Source organism: Pomacea canaliculata, linkage group LG9, assembly GCF_003073045.1.
Source record: "Pomacea canaliculata isolate SZHN2017 linkage group LG9, ASM307304v1, whole genome shotgun sequence".
In the NCBI taxonomy this organism is placed as follows: Eukaryota; Metazoa; Mollusca; class Gastropoda; order Architaenioglossa; family Ampullariidae; genus Pomacea; species Pomacea canaliculata.
The window spans coordinates 22,808,439-22,823,818 of NC_037598.1; the positions used below are offsets into that span (position 1 = coordinate 22,808,439).

The 15,380-nt window shown below is 40.3% G+C and overlaps 2 protein-coding genes across 3 annotated transcripts; one reads left to right on the plus strand and one right to left on the minus strand.

Moving 5' to 3' along the window:
• The first annotated feature begins 4,315 nt into the window (after positions 1 to 4,315).
• On the plus strand, positions 4,316 to 10,261 carry LOC112572649. 2 transcript variants are annotated; one of them, XM_025252416.1, is made up of 5 exons: positions 4,316 to 4,522; positions 6,313 to 6,430; positions 7,173 to 7,318; positions 7,990 to 8,116; positions 9,236 to 10,261. In XM_025252416.1, exons 1-5 carry the CDS (start codon positions 4,507 to 4,509, stop codon positions 9,501 to 9,503), a joined length of 675 nt encoding a protein of 224 aa, XP_025108201.1. In that variant the 5' UTR covers positions 4,316 to 4,506; the 3' UTR covers positions 9,504 to 10,261. The 2 variants fall into 2 exon arrangements, with proteins under 2 accessions (XP_025108201.1, XP_025108200.1); XM_025252415.1 differs by having other exon boundaries at positions 4,317 to 4,503.
• Positions 10,262 to 10,438: 177 nt separating this feature from the next.
• LOC112572383 lies at positions 10,439 to 15,279 on the minus strand. The gene is made up of 3 exons (XM_025252037.1): positions 15,275 to 15,279; positions 12,673 to 12,773; positions 10,439 to 11,594 (listed from the first exon to the last, which is right to left on the minus strand). Exons 2-3 carry the CDS (start codon positions 12,733 to 12,735, stop codon positions 10,989 to 10,991), a joined length of 669 nt encoding a protein of 222 aa, XP_025107822.1. The 5' UTR covers positions 12,736 to 12,773; positions 15,275 to 15,279; the 3' UTR covers positions 10,439 to 10,988.
• Positions 15,280 to 15,380: the final 101 nt, after the last annotated feature.

A 15,380-nucleotide genomic window follows, 5' to 3' on the forward strand; every position in this document is an offset into this window, starting at 1 on the left:
GAAGCACGAGGGGGAAAAACCATGGACGTTTATTTATGGACTGATGTCTGTATGCCGAGACTCTTGGCCTCTTGCGAAGTGATCCGCTGTTAGTCTCGGCGAGCCGTAACAAAGAATGTGAATAAACCGGAAGCTTACTGGTATGGAGCCTCGTTCTAAAATCGTCTGCCAGCTGTCCAGGGGATATAAGTTCGTAGGAAAAACTGCATGATGTGTCAGACAATCGAAATGTTAGATCTAGAACTCTATTATAGCAGCTAGCAACAGAAACAGATGAGAAAGTGGTCATCGTAATCTGCTATAGCTATGTACTGAAAACCATATGAAAATAATGAAATGGAGTTCTGTTTCGGTTTTTCTTGATGATTATTTCGTTCAGTTCTCGTCTTCACATGATATCTAGTTAATTACCCTCTTCCAAATCAGCAGTTTTAAGAATGTATATACTATGTGAAAATGTAAATTTTATTTTTATACATTATTTATCATGCTGGCTATATTATTTATTTTTATGAGAAAGAGGGGGAGGGTACGTGTCTGGTCGTTAGAGCAGACGACACAGGCGTCTCGGGTCATCGGGAACTAAAGAGGTTCGAAAGGTCATTTCCTGCTCAAACAGCGTGCGACACGACTGAAGAGGACAGACATGGTTGATGTGCAGGAGTGAACTTAAAACCTACGAATATAATTTTGTAACGAAAGATATACACTTGTTATTTGAAGATGAAGAAGCAAGAAAAATATTTAAATGATGTTTGAACTTGGGGACAAAAAAGTCAGGAGGTAAATCGTCTGCTCATAGACTATAAATAACCAGGTCAGCCAACTCAAGGCGCTCGCAGTGGGATCGCGCAAACTACAAATATTTTAAGTCTCTGGTCTGCTTTTGTGTCTTTTCTGCTGGATCATTTCTTGAGCAGTGTAAGTTTTCAATTTCCCTGCAGTGAATATAGTGGAATCACAAACTATATACGTCCGTGTTGGAATCGACAACGTACCAATGAATGAGCAAACATCATCAGCAATTCCATGTGGTGGGCACAAGGCGAAGGACACTGTAGATCTCATTCAGTCTCAAGAACCTGGTCGAAGTGATTATGTCGGCAATGGATGGGTATGTGCTGATTATCACCTTGTGCAGTCCCAGCTGACATCGTCTGGAATTCGTCGTCCCCGCTAGGTAATATATATATAGTTAATCTGTGAATGAAAATTGTACTTTGCGCACATTACGTCGGAGATTATGATATCCCCATTCAATATAAATAATTGGCTAATTTTTCCAATTTGGAACATGTGAATGATAAATGTTTGAGAAAACGTCTGCCACGGATCTGCCGTCGTTGACTTCTTGAATGGCCAGTCTGTCACAGCTGCACTTCAAGCAGGACAGTCTCCTCTGACCAACGGGATTAGTGTGATGACAGATGCAAGGCACGCATGTCGAAAAATTTCAAATCACACTGATGATGTTACTCTAGGACTGTCGACCCACAAGGTTATAAATCTTCAGCCCATCACCAAAGAGGAGGACGTGTGCATCCAGCGGCACGAGGCTTTGGGCTGCGAGATGAAAGTATGAACGCGTCAGGTATCATAATTCATGAACATATAATTATGTTCACGACCGTAACATGGCAATTAATAAGTTAGTGGGAAATAAAGATGTTAGAAACATTAACGTGGGGTGGCACGCTGCTAAAATTATAAAAGCTGGGATGAAAAAACCAGGGTGCAAGGTAGTAAGCGAACATTGGCAAGACCTGCATGGCGCCTTCAGCTCAGTGACCAGACAACAGCGGTCAGGGATCATGTTTACTGATGTATTGAACATTGCGATATAGATAAGACACTTGTTGGATGGATGTATTATACACTTTCAAAACATTCATGACAAATGTAACCAAGCCTCACCATACAGGCAGTCGCAATATTTACCATCTCTAATAGTGCTGTCAAGCTTCTGAGTGACTTTCTACGTGGCCATGTCCTCTATCCTCGCAAGCAGTTAAAAGACTCAACCACATGGAACAATATACACGACGGAATAATATCCGTGTGCTGGGGATCCCAGAGGAAGAGGGTGAAACAACTGAAAGGTGCGAAGAAAAGTGCTAACAATACTCCGCGACAAGCTTCAATTGGAGATACAAGGAGAAGACATCGAAGCGATACACCGACTGGGGCGACCAGGACGACCGCGACGCCAAGAGTCACTACAACGACAACAAAAGGTACCACGAGCAATAATTGTTCGATTCATTTCAAGGAGAGCCACCGAAGCAGTGTTGCATAACAGGAGGCTCTTAAAAGGATCTGGAATCGTAATGTCAGAAGACCTTACAAAAGCAAACTTTGCTCTGCTCAGGGTATCAGGCGAGGACCCGGCTGTGGAGAGTGCGTGGTCAGCCAAAGGGTGTATTTACATTAAAACAAAGGATTCGGGTAGAATCATGAAGATCACTTCGGCTAGTGACCTCCCTTCTAGGGGCGGCGACCTACCAATGTCCTCAACCCCTGTTCACGTATCACCTAGGAAAAAGTGATGGACAGCAACCGAAAAACATTCCTCCTAGTAAAGGCGAGTAACCTTTGGATATGTAATTCAGTGTGATAATGCATCAATACTCGAAATCGTTGACTTCTTCGCCTTGTGACCTCTGATTATCACCCACAGCAAGGGATCGACGTTACTCATTGATTCATGGAGCGGTATTGTACGAACTTCTTCATCTCTATTTCATAATGTGAGGAGGAATCGTAGCGCGATGGACACTAGGTAATAGACTTTTTTCCCACTAAATAGACTTTGCTGCAACAAGTGTAATAGGATATCCACTACTTAAAATCTCTCTTTCAGATTTGAGAGTTGCTCCTACTGAAAGATAACAATAATAATAAATTCCGGTGCCAAGGGCAGAGCGGATGCTACCTTTATGACTTGTCTATCCAGTTTGTTATCTGTCAAGACTAATATTTTAATGTATGGTCAAGGTGTAAGGTTCACATATTTCTTATAGAAAGATCCCACTTGAATTGTTGATATATTTTCGAATTCGTTAGATGGATACAGAATGTCATTTCCCAGATGCAGGGTGTAAAAAAACAAAGTATCCATAACAACTGGAAAATAAAATAATAATACCAGTGTGGACACTAGCGTACACGCACGTCGATCGCACTCAAAACTTAAAGGTGAGATGCACATAATAGACCGTAGACATATACGTAGATACATAATCACGGACTACAAGCCGTTTTTTGATATCCCCGATTATGAGAAAGAAAGATTAAGAGATATAGAGGAAAATAAAGGAAAAAAAGCGATAAAAATAAAGTTGAAAATTCAATTGTCTTTATGTTTGTGTCATTTGAGCTGTTCATCATTCTCTTCTTTCCATTCTATTGTATTGTTTGTTTCTGGAGAATACATTCAGTACGTTTCTCCTCAACTATCAGACCCTAAAGCTTGTCGGGTGAGAAAGACGTTTTATTGCTGTTATGTAATGACTGTGATCTCTACCCTGCCGTGTAATAGTTGGAGACGACTGGTCGCTAGTAGCACCACGCGTACTCCTACCTTCCCTCGCACGGGCGAAGCCATTTTCTACTGTCGGCAAGAAGTTCAGTGCCCTTTCCACACAAGTGGGTCGACGTGTGAATGATGTAACAGCTCCCCTTGGCATGTATGTGGCGCCAAGAGGGAAGCTCATCCCATACAGTGCCCCGCAACCTTTGACCAACTCAAGCTACTAATCACCAAATTACGCTCTTCACGGGACCAAGGCAATGCTACATCGATGTCTGAATAACAATAATAAAGTTTATTTATTAAGTGCTCTGCGCCACCATTAAAGACTGACACAAATCGCTAAAAAAAAAAATAATAATAAAAAATAAAGGCACACAGATCGAGGTTATCACAACAATTCAAGCTGGTCTCAAAAGAAAAGAAAATGCATTCATTACAATGAAGTAGTTAAGGGACCAGATTTTGGGGGACATGGTGGGGTTGGGGGGCTAGAGTAGCGTAGACTATATGTCTCTAGAAGAATTCGTGACTTTCTGAGTGAGGACAAATTTAAGTGTCCGAAAAGGCGCTCAACGGATGGTCACCTTAAATTAGTGACTTAAAGCTTCGAATAAATTTCATTTGTTTACCTCTGTTCTCTATTCTAACTCTGTTCTCTGTCTAGCTTTTCTTGCATTCTTTTATGTAGCATTTACATACATTATTATGCCTTTGTGACGTTCTTTGTTCTTTTGACACTGGGGCCCTGTAGGGAGGTGATGGAATGATATTCACCTCGACGCGAAAAAGCGGGCGCCTGCCTCGCTGAGTATAAATTATGGTAACTGACTGGAGGCGGCATCATCCGAGGGTGACCGTGCAAGGCAGTCGATATAGCAACATGTACCCCATGATGTCGGCTGTGGGCCTGGGGGCAGTCTTCACGTGTGCATGTCTGCTGTGTTGTGTTCAAGGGACTGTCGGTGCATCAGGTAATGGAAGTGTTTGAGCGTGAGTGAAATTTGCATCCTTGCATATGCTTTGGGAGGTAGTTAGCTAACTCGGTGTGCAGTATTCCCGGGATCTGTAGCCGTTCAGGACACACATACAGAAACCAGTTACTAGGCTACGTCCTTGCCCCGGATCAGAATGGGGGAGTCAAGGGCAAGCATCTTGTCTTATGGAAGCCTTGCTTTAGTGCCATAAAGACAATTCCTGCCAGCAAAGATTGGAACAATCTTCATTTCTCTATTAACTTAACTCTCTCTTCTTTCCATTTTTTTTATTATTTTTTTATGTGTTTAGAAAGATTGTGTTCAGGTAGAAAGATGCTTCGAACGGTATGCGTGACAGGGAAATTATTGTCTATTTCTTACAAATCATACAAAAGATTGTCTAACAGATCTCTAACGACAATTATGTGTAAATATAGAAACTTCCAATTCACGTTTAAAAGGTTTTTTTCTTCGTTATTCATGTCCTCTTGTAATAAATCTGCTTGAAAAAGGTAAAGTAGCGAACGAAAAAAAAAAAGGTTAATGGAAGTGTCGCTGCTGGGGATGTCGGTTACTGTAGTCAGTGCCCTTTTCCATTTGCTGCTCTTTACTGTTGGGTCCATGAGGTCTGCCAAGTCTGCAGTGTCTCTACTTTCTAGCCTGGTTTTTTTTTTATTTGTTGTTATATCGATCCACATTATTATGCAGATATTCTTCTTGTGTATTTTGCCAGCATCATTCCTTCTGCTTACAGCATAGTTCTTTAAATGGGTTTGAGACAGCTATTGATGCTTACTGTCAGCTTGTACAGAGGTACCTAGGTACTCCAGCTGCTTCGGGCTCAAACATTTTGGTCCTCTAATTTATATTGTTTAAACGAATTTTATACTATGTTATTATTTTTTTACCCTACCTTGCTACTTAAACTTATGTTTGATTATTAAAATTTTGGTCATGGATTTTCAACAAGTTCATGTATTTCTTAATTTTTTGGAAATTAATTGTTAGGTTAAGCTAGCGATATCATGATGTTGTTTATGGTAAAGCTTAAATTGTTTTAGGGGTTTTTTTTACTCAAAGAAGGCGTGTTATCTGTATGGTGTGAGGGATAAACTTTCTTCTGTACACTCAACCATGTCACTGTGGCATCCCTCTACAGCAAGTTTCAGCGTCGTGCCGTGAGCAGTAATTGTCTCTTCCTTTCTCTGTCGTATCGCCGATCATCTCCATCACGCCTGTCATCCCATCTCAGGCGCGGTCCGGTGGAGAAATGGTTAGCTCCTGCCACCAATACAAACGGAAACTCGGACATCTGACGCCCCTCACCAGATCATCAAACCACCGGAGTCAGAGGGTAGTGGTCGCAGTGACGTGTGCCAAAACGGGTGGTCATGCATTCTCGACACTTGACTATGGAATTAATCCTTGACCGACGTGACATCGACACGACAGGCTCTGCTCGATGGGCAAACATTTTACCAGGCTAACAGTCACACAGCTGATCAGTCACCGCCATCAGCTGACTTGCAAACCGTCACTGACATTCTACCACGGTGGCAGCAGTTTAGAGAACCTTCTCACTGGCAGGGGTATCGGCTGTATGCTGGCACAAGGTTGGCTCACCCCAAGATAGTTTATGTCCAGAGGCATTGGCCCCAAATTCTGTGTCGGAAGCGAGGGTAAGTCCATGGAGCACCATGGAAAATTCACGGACAAGCGTCTTGTTCCCAAAATCATTCAGTGGTGCCCAGACCCTGCAGACCATAAAGTCGTATTTATACATTTTTCCTTTTCTGTTTGATGCAGAGAATCAAAGTGGCGAGTCGATGTGTGTATCTCCCACGGGGACGTGCTTCAGGGACATCAAGCTAGAAACTTTAAAGTCTTTAGCTTCTCCCAGGACATATAACTTCGGGTTTTGTCAGTAGGTTCACGCACTTTGCAATTTTCGCCGTCCAGACACTGCTTTGATCAATGTCATTGTCTGTCTCGTTCACAAGGCTCTCCCTCCTACCAACCCCTCTACTTTCCCTTTATACCTCCTTCCACTGTCCGTTCTTCTGTTCACTGCTCGAAAATAGATAGCTACTATTATTAAAAACAACTCTGGTATCCGCATGTTTTACTGATTGTTATGTGCCACCACCACCACCGCCCACCCCTCATCCCCACACACACACAAAAAAAAAATAACAACAAACTAAGTTGTAAAGCGGCAAGTAGTTTTCTCTCTCTCTCTCTCCTCTCTCCTCTCTCCTCTCTCTCTCAATGCTTTCCTAACCCTTTCGCCCCCAATGACTCCACGTGAAGCCTATTCATCCATTGACTTTTCTCATTTATTCTGAGGTATAAAAAAAATCAGAGATCGTTATTTTCAAATTTTAAAGTTAATGGAATGAGTTTACTACTTTAACAATTTATACATTCATATTGGAGGACTGACTTTCAAAATCAGCATGACATTTCAGTTTCAGCTTCAAGCATACAATTACCCGACTAATAAATTCACAGCTTGGAACTAATACATTGGTATCATCACGGACGATTGAAATCAAGATGAAAAAATATAACTATGCTTTTCCTTATATTGCGGGTACAAAAATCAGCTTGGAATACTGAATTATATGTGTGCGTGTGCGTGTGTGTGTGTGCGTGTGCGTTAAAAGGGAACAAGAGATTAACAAGATATTACAGTGTCTTCGGGACATACTATCTGCATGCAAAGATGACATTAAAGGATTGTCCGTGACCATGTTCGTGAATGTCAGCCGAACAGAAAGCATTCTGCGCTACTTTTGCGACAACAGGAACGGTCAGTACTCACTTTTTGTCAGTCTACCTGTTATTGTAATATTGTGTGTGTGTGGATGGGTGGAGAGCGCAAGAGAGTAGCCAGGCTGGTATTGCGCCTGCATTGTGATCTCAGGTGCTGAATTTCTATGCATGTTTGATGTGTAGAGCTTTTTGTTGATATGTATCTATATAGAAATAGGATTTAACTGTCTCTTGTCATAGCTGAATTATGTTTACAGTAAATTTTATCATATTGTATAATGATTAATGACGACGTTGATTGATGAGATTCACCCTTGATGGAGATAAGCTCTTTCTGCAATTAGAGAATCATTCTCTCTCTTTTTATCCCTCGCACACGCTTTACTCACTCACTCTCCAACCAACTCATTCTTTCAAACACACACACACACTGATACCATCTGAAATTATGACTTCAGTGAAACTTTGTAGACGTATTTCAAAATTTCTTCTTCGAGTATTCTTTTGCCTGAAGCCCTCAGTACCATCGTAGAAAACAAACATGAAAACATGCGCCCAGAGGCGCCACGGATGTTGATACTATATACATCAAAACAATGTGCACTTGCATTGACGATGATGGTAACGGCGACTGAAGACGACAAAGAAACAGCAGGAACGACCGCTACATTCTACTTCATTTAAAAGGATTTTGTTTCCTCTCGACAGAGTTGACAAGAAAATCATGTGGCAACCTTACCGCGACACAAGAATGCAGACAACGCATGACTGATCAGCATGCTCGCGATCAAGAGAATCTTGAGGATTTTCGGGAAATCTGGGAGACTTCTTGCAGGTAAGTAAACACTGTACATTGAAAAGTGTCGACACAAAGGTGCAGGTGACATAAGTGCGTTTGTAAAATCACGTGATCACACTTGTCTTCGTGAGATTGTGTGTCGCTTCCAAAACATTTTTCGATTTTTTTTCCCAAGAGATTAGACGCTGTCTTGTTAAGATAAGTGCTGTCTTGATAAGTCCTAACAGCCTGAGATAAGTACTGTCTGCATAAGTGTTGTCAGCTTGAGATAAGTGCTGTCTGCGTGAGATCCTTGAAGACGTCAGCACGACTTTGGTAGTGGAGTGAATTGTTAGACTGGCTACTTAATATGTCACACAGTGGTCTAAACATAATGCCTTATCTCGACTCTTGTAGACATGGAGCAGGGGTGGCTCTAGGCTCGTGGAGGCCTTGGGTAAAGAAAAAACTCGGTGGTCCTTTTGCCCACCAATGTCTATATAAAGCAAGTGGCTGCCCGTGATATTTTTATGACGACAGATCATTATAATACTACATATAACTTACTGCTCCGACTCTAGCAACATTAGTAAATACAGGGAACTAATTAACAACAAGCACAATGTTTTTTTCATTGCCGTCAGCTGTGTAGTTATTTTCTCTTTCTGATTTACATTCAATATATATTAGCATTGCGGCCCTTGGGTTTTGGTGGCCCTGTGCAGGTTCACAGTTTACACATGTCTAAGGCCGCCCCTGCATGGAATATTTGTAGGACTTGTCTAAAGACTCTTCTCCTCTCAATGTCAACCATTCATCACTTTTCATTTGGGATTGTAAGCGAAGCTGAACACCTTGAACAGTGAGTTGTAGAGCTCTGTGGCTTTAATGAACAGGGGGAAAGGGGGAAAGAGATATTTCGGCATTCGTCTCGCTTAAAATTACTTATGAGTAGATTTGAAGCACCGTCTAGTTGTTGGAGTAGCGCGTTTCTTGAAATGAGGATATTTCTAAAGTGTATGATTTGAGCGCGGTCGGTAATTTGTCCATGCCAATACCACAGTAGGTATGTGTATTACCAGCATGATGATGATGATGGATGATGGATGGATGATGGATGGATGATGTTGGATGGATGATGTTGGATGGATGATGATGATGATGACTTTCATGCAGCTTTTACTCAAACTATGTCCGCTGTTATACCGACCCGATGGGAGAGGGGTGCGAGACGCCACGTCGTCTGTTCAGTCGACTCGTGGGAGTATTTCAACTCGGCTACTGTTACATGTCGGATGCTGACAAACGGGCGGCGCTCAAGAAAGCTGACGATCTTGTTGAGGCTCTCAGTGGGGTGCCTGGCAGTCATGACCACACGTTCGGAAAGTCCGTCTTCCTCTTGACGCTGGCGTTGACTTTGTGGCCAAAGTTGTGGTTGTGGTGATGAGGACGATGTAGGTGTCAGCCGGCGCTGATAGTAGTGATGTCTGCGTGACTCTGGCAAAGTATATCAAGCTTATATCCTCGTCACAAGCACACCACGGGCATTTAAATTACACCACTGTATGTTGCTGTTACATAACTTGTTTGAGAAATTTGGTGCACTTTGATTTGTTCTGTAATACCAAACAATTTTTGCTACCTGTTGTATTGAAGGACACAGTACGCAAGCGAGTGGATCATTTTCCTCAGGAATTTACGCTGGAGGTATAAATAAATTATTTTCTTTACAAAATACTTTTTTTTTCAATGTGTTCCTATAGTGCTTCTTGTGGCATTCTTCTCGCACGAAGATAATTTTTGATCCCTTATGCTTTTACTTTTAAGGGGATTTCTATGATAGCCCTACCTTATTTTTTACACATACTTTTCCAGACGTTCAATTGGGTGCACAAGCGAACAAGATCATTCAGTGCACATTCGCCTCCAAACTGAATAGTGGTTTAATAATTGGCTGCAGTTGCTAGGTGTTATCGCTGACTTTAGAGTGGTGTGTAGTGTGTAGTGTGTGAGGTAGCACTATACAAACTTTATCTATAGTCTTCCAAGCAGAGCGCTCTCTCCAACTGATTTTAAGTTTTGCTATTTCGTTTTCTGAAAAGATGCAGCGAATTTGTGGGGTGTTTTTTTTTTACAAGCTTTGTGATTACGGCAAAAGATGTAAACAAGCTTATAGAATGAATAAAAATAATATTAACATGACTAATGGCAGAGTTTCTTTTACGTGCGTTAAGTCTTCGTCTTTGTGTGAAAGCTCAGGAAAGCATGGTTATAACTAAGACTGAAAACATGAAATTGTTTTTGTCCATTACCGTATCATCGCACGCACGCAGCCAGCCAGCCCTAAGCAATCTGTAACATCAACAGTCAAATCCTCAACACTGTGTTTACTCCAAACAACTTGTGTGATAAAAACAAGACAATATTACTGTCACAACAAAAGGCAAAACTAAAAATAGAAAAGGCCCCGGATCTCAGCTACACAACAATCAAGTAAAGGGGATACTACTCGTGAAACTGGCATCGTTCCTGACAATGAATTTTCGGAATCTAATAAAGTAAATATAAATTTAACAAATGCACAGATTTATTTAAAAGGTACAAAAAGAGGGAAATTATTTTTCCCTAGGTTTCGGGATTTTCTTTAATGCATATAACTTAAAATGTAAACGTGTGAGGGGCACTCTCTCAAGCTAAAAATCTTATCCTCAGTCCCCCATACACTTTTTATATTAAAAAGCCATTATCAATCAGTCCTGTTTGTGTCATCTGGCACGTGAGGTGACAGCAAAGGACCTCCATCTGGTTCTGTCTGCTGCTTTTCTTGAGGCTGTTTCGTGTGATAGACCTAGATTTTTGCTAGATTTGCTTCTTCGTGTTTTTGGAACAAAGCCACATATTTCTCTAGCCTAGTCTTCTCTTTGAGGACTTAATTGAACTCTTCTTTTAGTTTCTTATAAGGAATACGACACAGGGGATCATTTGATTTGAGGGCTTCTTGGCAACGAATTTCTTGCCTACTCTTTTGTGCCTGTAGTGCCCTCCTACGCAACACACACTCTCTGCATGTTAGTTCACCAGTGTTTAACAATAAAAGGCAAGATGTTGCCCTTACACATGAAAATGAACACAGCTTATCATTTTCACAGGCATATGTAATGTGTCGCAAATAATTTTTATCTGTGATTTTAGTTGAAGCTAATGATTGTAGGTCAGCTTCAGTGATGCCACTACATACAGTCTTTTCACCCAGTTCCTTCAAAAACACATGTAGTCTAACCATCTCAAGGTCTCTTGAAAGCCATGGAGCAGGCATTTGAAGCACAATCACATTTGCCTGCAGCTCTGTTGTTGTTGAAAAGCTGACCTTGATATATAACTCTTCAGTTTTACTTGACAACAGCCCAAGCACTAAAGTATCTTCAGAATTCTTCATAATAATCCAATGAGGAGGCAGACGAGTCAAATCCTTTTTCATATCTGTAAGGTTGGTGTAGCAAATCCGAACTGGTACAACTGGGGGTTCCCGTAAAGTCTGAGGAAAGATATATGAAAATATATTACTTTTTTTTTAAACTGATGTGTGTTTGCTTTTTTAAATTTTACCACTAAATGGAGATGATGCTGTTACTTGCTCAGAAATTCTAAGTAATCTTCAGAAAGCCCTAGAGAGCCTTAAATATGGTGAGAAGCGCTTGAAGTAGTGTATAGCTTCTCATGCCTTGGTCTGAAATTTAATGATAACAAAAAGTGCAACCTAGAACAAGAAAACCTATACTAAAATATCCAAAGCCATATTTGCACCATTAACAAGTAAATAACTTCACTTTCCAGTAGACCTCAAAACTGAAATTTGATAGAACCATACTTCCCATTCTTGTTTATGGTTGTGAGCAATAACTGACATGGGAATGAAACTGAAATTAAGATTCTATCAACTTGCTCATTAACTTTTACATTAAAAATAGATTATGCCATTGGTTCAAATTGATCAATGTAAGCAAGTAAATTGTCAAGTAAGAATATCATGTGTAGACAGATGGGAAAGCGATGTGTAGACAGAGGGGAGAGTTGGTGAAAGAGATTATGAGTTCTTGACATGGGATTATTATATTCACGCAAGTTTTTTTAAATTATTTTCAAAAGTCTTTAAGGTAGTAAAAAAAAAAATCTTGAAAATCTGTTCTGTCATCCGTAGGCAGCTGTACGAAACTACATTTTAAGGTGAGCTAAAAATTGCATTTGATGATATTAGCAAGTCCTTTCTCCTGGTTGTTAGCTTTCTTTTCTTCTCTTCATTACCATCAAAAGTATAAAAAAGGACATAATCTTCATGTAATGTATACATTTTAGGTGCAGGACAAAAATGGACCATCAGCCTTTATGATGGTACATATAGACATGCATAATGTTTGATAACAGTATCATGTCCTTTAACACACTGGGCAGTCATCATGAAACCTTTGGTCACTTTGTGATGGCGGCCTATCAGCACTGCACAGTAAATACCTCAGGTCCAGTGAGTTACCCAGAGTTCATCATTATAGCTGCTATAACAGTAAGGAAAACTTTTGCTCAAGCAGTACTGAGTACTTGCAAAAATGTACACTTACAGGTTCAGGTCTAGTGGTTTTGTGAGTTACGATTGATTTTACTGGCATCCACCTTGTTGGCATACTCCCTGGGACTAGGCTTAAGCATTGTCCAGAAGCATCTGCTCAAGAGGACAAGTAAATTAAAAAATGAGTAACATTAAATCCCAGTGAAGAGTAAGATGCAGCAGCTGAAAATACATGTGAGTGCGTGTGTGAGTTCAAATCAACATTCAAAGATCTATGATCAAGCCATCAAATCTGTTTTGGTCCGGGAACCATACATCTTCACTGACATCAAAAAACAACTAATTAAAATATAGTTACTATTATTTATTGATTGTAACATTTTTGCTGGTTTATGGACATATTCTAAACTTTTGATGTGCACACAAAAGAGAAAAAGGTCTAAATATCGATGCACAAACAAGTGTTTGGTAATTACTTTTTCTAATGCACTTTTCTTAGCCGTGGCGGGATTAAAACTTTTGTCTGAGCGGGAGATGGCATGAATAAGCGATGCTCGCCATTCATCTTGCTCTTTGCTGACACCTCGCCGCGGAAGCGAGAAAAAACTTAGCCCTAAACATTTTCTGCTGGAGCAATGGCACCCTACCACACAACAGGTGAAACCACCTCCCATGTTTTTTGTCAGCGTTGGAGACGAAACATTCGCTAAACCGAGACCGGAAGTTGATTCGCAAGCAGCCTCATTCTTATGCAGTTGAAGAAGTGCAAGCACGAGTCGTCTACCCACGGACGTGTATTACAGGACTGCTGGCAAACGATATTTTTTTCCAGTTGACTACTAAAACGAGGCATGCTTATACAAAGCCTTCGGTTTAGTCACATTGTTTAGGCTCGCCGAGACTAACAGCGGAGAACGTGTATAGGTGGATTGCTGTCTGTCTGCCGAGACCAACGCTTATATAGCCGCGTGCGAAGTTCTCCGTTATTAGTCTCGGCGAGCCTAAACAAAGACTGTGACTCAACCGGAAGCTTTGTAGTAGCATGCCTCGTTTTAGTAGTCAACTAGAAAAAAAAAATCGTCTCCCAGCAGTCCAGTAATGCAAGTTCGTGATGTAAGTGTGACGTATTTGTGGAGTAAGTGGAGAGAATCATCAAATCAAATTACTATAGTGTAATGTTACTTTTTTTTTTTAATACACATTGGCGTTTATCAAAGCTATTGTCATTCGGAACTACTGCATCACCAGAAACAAACTTAGAGCATGAACTGCATCACGCTTTTGTAGAAAACAAGCAGCAGACAATATTATTATACCGTATGTATTAATGTACTATATTAAAATATTAAAGGATAATAATCAACATATTATCATTTAACCTAGAGCCAGTGCTCTAACCCAGCTATCTGCTGTATTCACCGGAGAAACACGATAGACACAACCTATATATAGTGAGGAAGCCGTATTAACAATAAACAAATATAAGATGTTGCGACTAACTTATCGCCTACAAACTGCAAACGGACACAGTGTGCAGCTATTAGTACACAGATGGTTGGACGCTCTTTTTCTCTATCCACATCTTATAATGATAGGCATCAGCATCAATTAGATGTGAGAATACCTGTCTTTATATACCTGCAAACCGAATGCCAGGTAAAATGGAATACATTTAAATAATACAAGTCTGCTCGACTGCCTTGCAATGAAATTCATTTACTTAATCGTGGATTTGAAGCGTTTGGGTTCCTGTATACAAATAACACCTCTTAACTATTGCTGGCACTGAAATAAGTTAGAAAAGGTTATTAAGTTTCAGTAGTAGTAGTAGCTCAAGGATCCAGGATTACATATTACTACTATTCATCATTGTCGTGGCCTGTCTCAGGACTCATCAGATTTGCATTCGCGAGCACACATGCAGTCAAAACATTTAGCAGTCGTTCGACAAGTAAAGAGACAATCCCAATCAATCCATAAACAACGATTTTTGGTGACAAATGAACATCATTATCAGCTAGCTGAATGCCCATCACGTATTAAATTCATTCCATCCACACAATAGCTGAGGCAAGCTTATCAATTCAGGTTTTTCCCGTTGCCCTCCCGCCTACAGACCACACCAAGCTTGGTTGTGACTGATAAAGACTTTATAGATAAAACTGTAACGGCTCTGCTCGCGCAATGGAATAATTTGTTAAGGTTTACAACACCACTAACTCAACCACTTGCCTCCATACAAGGAAGAACGGTAATATAAGTAATAAGGAAATATAGTTAAGATAAAGAGACAAATCGTGGTAATGAAATATATACAACTATATACATATACATGACAGTGTATAAAAATCACGCAGACTCTACAAACTCGATCTCATGGTGTCGTGGTTGTGGGACTGTGCGTTACATATACATCATAGAAATTAAGATTTATCTAGTCATCTAAAAATGCAATATCAAAATCGTGTAATTTATTTTACCTCTTTATTTTTAATCATTATTATTTATTGTGCCTCTTTCTCATCGACCACGAAATATTCGGAAACATAATAGGAATCGTTTCTGTTTAATTTAGTTATTTATATCTTTATCTATATCTTGATGAGTCATAACTTTCAGATAAAACTATCGACGCGAGGAATGTCCCCACTAACCTTCACGCCTTCTCTTTCAACAGTGGAAACGAACCTGATTTATAAAAAGAACATGACGTCGCGGGATAATTTTAGGCGACACATTTTTGAAAATGAGCTATGGAGA

What these genes read in the sequence shown, in the direction of transcription:
- LOC112572383 (XM_025252037.1), bottom strand. Translation starts at nt 12,735, where the DNA reads ATGCCAACAAGGTGGATGCCAGTAAAATCAATCGTAACTCACAAAACC. An exon ending in AAACCACTAGACCTGAACCT is followed by an intron (nt 11,595 to 12,672) that starts GTAAGTGTACAT and finishes ATCTTTCCTCAG; the next exon opens with ACTTTACGGGAACCCCCAGT.
- LOC112572649 (XM_025252415.1), top strand. Translation starts at nt 4,350, where the DNA reads ATGGTAACTGACTGGAGGCGGCATCATCCGAGGGTGACCGTGCAAGGC. An exon ending in CTTTTGCGACAACAGGAACG is followed by an intron (nt 7,319 to 7,989) that starts GTCAGTACTCAC and finishes TCCTCTCGACAG; the next exon opens with AGTTGACAAGAAAATCATGT. An exon ending in ATCTGGGAGACTTCTTGCAG is followed by an intron (nt 8,117 to 9,235) that starts GTAAGTAAACAC and finishes ACTTTCATGCAG; the next exon opens with CTTTTACTCAAACTATGTCC.